At 43.7% G+C, this 6,000-nt stretch overlaps 1 protein-coding gene across 3 annotated transcripts in view; it reads right to left on the bottom strand.

Annotated features, from left to right (window-relative positions):
• The window catches only part of grb10b (growth factor receptor-bound protein 10b), a 63,481-nt gene that overhangs the window by 24,669 nt on the left and 32,812 nt on the right, over positions 1-6,000 (bottom strand). For all 3 annotated transcript variants that reach the window (XM_071468353.1, XM_071468355.1, XM_071468354.1), the window contains exon 5: positions 5,585-5,729. In XM_071468353.1, the coding sequence (XP_071324454.1) occupies positions 5,585-5,729 (145 nt within the window). The remainder of the gene's footprint in view (positions 1-5,584; positions 5,730-6,000) is intronic.

The raw sequence follows: 6,000 nt of genomic DNA, 5'->3' as shown, positions 1-6,000 counted from the left end.
AGGTGACACTGTTTTTCAGAGCTGGATTGGTTTTATATCAACGAAGCTTCAAATGACTGTTCAAGCTTCTTTCAGCTAATCGTTATGGTTTTAAATAAGTTTCGATTCACTCTCACAATCTCTCTCATCAGTGTTATTTTTGGCAGCTGTTTACAGAAAAAGTTGTAGTTCTAGAAACCCACTGTACACTGGGTACCGGGTTTTTTTTTTTTTTCTCAGACTTGTGCAATACTGTATCAGACCCAGCTCCAAACAGACAGAGTAGCTGGTGAACACACTGGAGCATTTAGCAGCTTCAGATTTCCAGGAGCTGGTGGAGACCAAATCGGAGCTAAGGAGAGAATGGATATTAGACTTACATGAATTAGCAGGACATAAACACAACTCCAGATGAATACTAATGTTGCTCTGAGTCTGTAAGTCCTCTGATGTTTGACATGTTTGCTAACACATTAACCATATCCACTTCATAAGGTGATCAATAGCAGGTGTTACAGCCTGTTTTGACCAGAATATTAATCAATGCAGGTTGAAAGGTAAGCTCCAATTCTTCTTGTGTTTCTTCTTTCTCTGCTTCTGTGTGGTGGTGAGAGCTGCACAAGCTAACTACACAATACTTCACATTTTCCCCACACAACGTGCTCATGGACTGGGGCCACGATGAAAAAACTTTTAGTCATATGAAATTTTGCCTAATAAATTCTTCCAGCTGCTGGGGCAGACTAGCGATATGAGCGAGTGTATGGAACATTGGTATTCTGCAGAAGCATATCTGGTGTACTGATAATAATAATCATGGCTGTTTCAGGGCCTTGTACAATGCTGACATACAAAGGGAGACAGTATGCTGTCTGTTTCATTACTGCACCACATATTCCGCGTCACTTCTTTCTGCCCAGAGTGAGTCACTGAATAAAAGTTAATAAAACATTTCCAGTCTAACACAAGGCTAGAAGTAATGATTTTAAATTCAGACTCATTTAAAAGAGGTTGCATGATTTCTACAAGCAGGGGTGGTGGCTGCTAGCATCATGAGCTCATTATTTAAATTATGCTTCAGCACAGTACACTTGATGCTGGCAGCATTCACAAAACGCTTTTTTGATAAGTAGGTGTCACAGCTTTGAAGTCTGGCTGACTCAACCAGAGGCAAAGTCGTGCAGAGAGCGGGGGGGGGGGGGTTAGGAAGAGTGAGAGGAGGCAGAAAGGTGATCAGCACCATCATCATTAGAGTAAATGTCAATGATCCCTTCAGGGATACTGTGGTGCAGCAGTTGCCAAGAATATAATCCAGATGAGAAATAGACAGAAAAGGATACTAACGTGATCTCACCTGCTGAACATGCTGGAGTACAGGAAATGAAAACGTGTATTAGAGCTGGTCCCCTCAGCAAAACAAATATATAAATATATAGGTGCATAAAAATCCATGTTGTATGTCTATATTCTGACATTTACTGATGGACACTGCAGAGCATACAGTGAGTATGTGCAGCACATTTAGATTCTGTACCTTTAAACCAAATAAGCAGTGTTTGTATCATGTTCAAATACATCTGCATCCTGCAACACAGGATATTTGTGTGACCCTGAACATTTTCACATACCATCCCAAGCTGTCTCCTACTGAAAAAGGAGTATTGTGTTAAGGCAAGGAAGTGTGAGGAGACGCTGGACAGACTGCTAACAAGTTTGCTTAAACCTGCATGATATAGAAAACTGTAGCATTTGTTTTTTTTTCTCAGACTTGTGCAACTGGGCAACGATGCTGGCACTGAGCACCAACAGCCCATTTGCTGACATTATTAGTGCCAACCCAACCTCCACTGTCTGTCTGGCACCCTGCTCTATTTTAGGCCTCTTACTTCATCATGTATGGATAAGTATTCATCAAGGGAGCTGAATTGTCACAGATCTCACTGCACTGTGCTCCTGCCCGGCTAAAATCAACGAGGATTCTAAAAGGAAGTAACAGTCTGGAGTAAAGGACAAAGGGGAGGAGGGATGACAGCGACAGACAGAAAGATAAACACCGACATACAGTCCAAGACACACAGAGATAGACAGAGCAATGGGACGATAATGAAACACAGACTAGAGAGGCAGAGACAGGGCGTGGGGATCCTACCACACCATAGAGCACAGTGAGCTGCAGGACATCCAGTCCAAGTACAGTAAATCCAACAAAATCTGGCAACCCAGTGATCAAATCAGTATTCCCACACTAGAATGACTGGGGTAGCTATGGGAACACAGTGTCCAAGTAAGTACATAACAGCACTCTCTTCTGCACTGCTAAGGACAGACTGTCAAGAACCTAGACTGAGAAAATTAATGGATATACTGGCTAACTGCCTTGCATTCAAGGCTTCTTATAGGTTTTTCCATTGCATGACATGGATTACACAAGCCAAGCTTCTAGTACTTTCTTAAGTGTTGTGTGGTTGTAATACCTGCTTTTCGGCCAGTTGGCTGTGTATGGAAAGATGTATGTAGTTTTAAAATTCCATAAAACCCAGGTTATGTTTGTAGTAACCCTTTGCAGCAACAGGAAGTCAGATGTTTATGGACGTGTGCCCATCTGCGCACGCTTTCACACATTCCTCACTGGACTGGTGCCGGTGCTTACAGATGGTAGTTCGATGTTCTGCATCATCCTGCAGCTCCCAAACGATTCTGATTCAGGCTTGTATGTTTTATTGATGCGTACGCTTCACAACAACAGCTTCAATCTTAAGTTAGGCGCACACACATGCTGTAAACACATCAGAAAACCTGCACTTTATTTCTGTCAGCTTCAAATGACTGAACACAGCAGCTTCGGTTCGGGTTTCGCCGTTTAAGAGCATACAGGTGAGGAGGCAAGCTGGACAGAGCAGAGCTCAGAGTGCAGAAATGAAGGAAGACGGGAGGGAGAGGACAGCAGAGGAAAGTGAGGTAATTGGGAATCATATGGCCGTGTCCAACAGCTTGCCCAGTGATTCCTGACGGCCCTGCACTGCATCCTCATGCCTCCTGCACAGAGGCCAAGCAGTGAGGTAAAGAGGAACAGAGGGACAAAAGTATGAGAGTCTGTCAGACAGCGCCTGGAGGTCGGAAAATTCAGTAAACTAAACAGAGAAACCTCTCAAGAGCGGGCTGGCTGACTGGACTGGATGTTTGGAGGGCTGGGAGAGGGGTAGATAGAGACAGACTGGCAAGGAGAGATAAAGACAGAGAGAAAAAAACTGGCACAAAACAGAGCACACATGGTTGAAATGATTAAGGTCAGAGGTCTTAGAGAGTGGGCTGGGAGCAATAATTTACCTGCTCACCATCCCACTTGTCAAAACCTTAAAACAGATTACTGAGTTCTTCTTGTATCACTCAAGGGAGGAATACAGAGGCATGTGTGTGTGATGAGACTGCTCCACGGGAGGTTTCTGCAGTGGAAAGGTGCTGAATTGAATTTCCACTGAGGAACAACCACAATGAGACATACTTTCCATTGCCATCAACAATGAATAGACACTGCCAGTGCCGTAAATGGTTTACAGAACTCACAAAGACAAACAGGCAGACGTGAGCACAAACACACAAACACACATACATCTAAAAAGATATACACCCATATGCATGGATGGATGCACAGGACACTCACACAAGTTTACATGAGTGTGTGCTTAGGGTGTGCACTATAAACAGGAAAACGCTTTTCGACAGCCTTCTCAGCATTGCCTCCTCGTTGCAAATGTTTGAATGTCCATGCAAAACAAAACGAGTAAAAACTTTGTTTTGCCATCTAGGAACAGTTTACCTTCACAGGCATGTTACAGACACAGTACATTCTGAGCAGAGGCACAGCAATACTTCAACACATGATGCAAAACCTGTTTCACACTCCAGTAAGTTTCTAATATGACTGAGTCTGACAACAGAAATGTTCGAATCAAATTATGCTATGTAGAGAAACATATACATTTCTTGTGAGGTGTAAGTGTGCAGAGCCTTACAGGGGCTTTGAGTCCAAAATCCTGCTCCATTTATTCCTGCTCACTGACAGAATAATCGTGGCTGCTGTGATGTGGGGCCTTAACTGTAATCAGTGTCACAGGCAGATCTAGTGTCCACAGATAAAGGTGACTGGCTCAAAAAAGTCAGTTACTCACCACCTAGTCACATTTTCTCATATTTCGTCATCTGATTAATGTTTGATCACAGAAATTATTTTAACTCCACCACTAATCTCGAACCCCCCTGCGCCTCCTCTAATCCCCCACTCCACTTCCTGGTCCATAATGCAGTCTAAACAGGATATCTGGGACTTCAAAAACCGACAGCTTTCCCGTCACCCAGTCTAATGAATTGGTTTCTGCATATTTACCAGACCCGGCCGCTTCACCCACATGGAGCTTAAGCTATGTCATGGTAATTCAATGCAAAGATCACAAGCACTTCGTGAGACATGAATCTTTGACCTGTCTACCATATGAACGAGGGTTTACCATGCAGTGTTGAATTTATTCCACAGCTAATAATTCAAGCCTGCAACATTACCACAAAGAAGAAACTCATGAAGACTAGAATGAAATTCAATCTCCCAAGGCTTTAGTCCAACATTAACCATTTAGACCTTTATTTATGTCACAGATGGTAATTCAAGGCCACAACTTCCCAACTCTTTCAGCATTTACTGGATGCCACCGGTTCATCAAGTCATCAAGTGATTTGTGAGCTGATGTTTTTAAAGGAGAGCAGATCATATTAAAGTCAGACTTGCATAATGGCTCGAAACAACTTAACTGGAACTGCAGTCTAGCGGCCATGACCAGAACAGGCCAGGATCATAGCCAGGCAGAGTATTTATGAGAAATATTCCTCCCTCACATTACTGTAAACCGGTATGTTACTGTAACCAACATTGGCTGGCCCCATATGAAGATCATTAAAAGTGACTGCAGAGGGACTACGACTTCCAGGAAGAGATAGACCAGCCTCTAAATCTTTGTCAACACATGAATACACACACGCAAACATGCTCACACAAGTGCAGCCATGTGTGCAGGTACACACACACACACACACACACACACACACACAAGCACTCAGCTCCTCCTCTCTTCACCTCAGTCTTTTTTTCTCAAAGCCACAAACCCTGTTAAGCGCACACATGCACTATATACAACACATTACCGTCATATGCAAGCAATCTACAGGCCTCAGATGAGCAAAACATGGGGGCAGATGTAGGGCAGGGAAAAATTCCTAAATGCTTATGTCCAACACACACTTGACCACTTAACACAGCTGATTTATGATAGTCAAATTCTGCATCCTTCAAAACAAGGAACTTGAGTCACACACGTCCCGGTTGTCAACATAAAACTAAATCAAAATCAGCACATGTGTCGTATCCTGTTATTCAAAGGGAAAAAGCCTCTGACGTGGGCTCTACGAAGACAACATTTTGCAGTCAATGCAATCACACTACATTTGAATGCAGAGTGAAAGATTAACTTTTTTTTCTTCATTCCTGAAAAGCCAAGGTTTCTGAAAAAGAGACGAGGTTTCAACAGTGTGTCTTGCGAGTGGGGTTTTGACTTACATAAATGCCAGTGGAAGGTTCTCCAGGGGGTAGGGACCCCGGACTGAGGACAGGTGAGCTTGCTGGACTGCAGAGCTCGGGGAAGGGGTTGGGGATGGCCGGGAGAGAGGAAGTCCTCAGCTGCTGCTCCTCCACCTGCAGCCTCCTGAACGATGGAAACAGGACAAAGGAGCAGTCAGACTACGCTAACAGGGGGGTGGCTTGATGCACTGAGCATGCATGTTGGCATCAGCTTGTGTTTGTGAATTATTCAGGCAAAAATAATAACTAAAGCCCAAGGTCGTGCCCTGGAACAGCCACTTAAAAAAGTGGAATTGGGAAAACTTTGAAATGCGACCCGCTGACATGTGAAATATGTGCTGGAGAGGGAGTTCGAATTAATAAAGCATCGCTGTACAGTATCCAAGCTCATGTCT

Source organism: Trachinotus anak, unplaced genomic scaffold (assembly GCF_046630095.1).
Source record: "Trachinotus anak isolate AG129_WGS33_773 ecotype Australia unplaced genomic scaffold, CSIRO_AGI_Tana_v1 ptg000032l, whole genome shotgun sequence".
In the NCBI taxonomy this organism is placed as follows: domain Eukaryota; kingdom Metazoa; phylum Chordata; class Actinopteri; order Carangiformes; family Carangidae; genus Trachinotus; species Trachinotus anak.
Note: the sequence above shows the minus strand (reverse complement) of the source record. Positions and strands in the feature narration are given on the sequence as shown.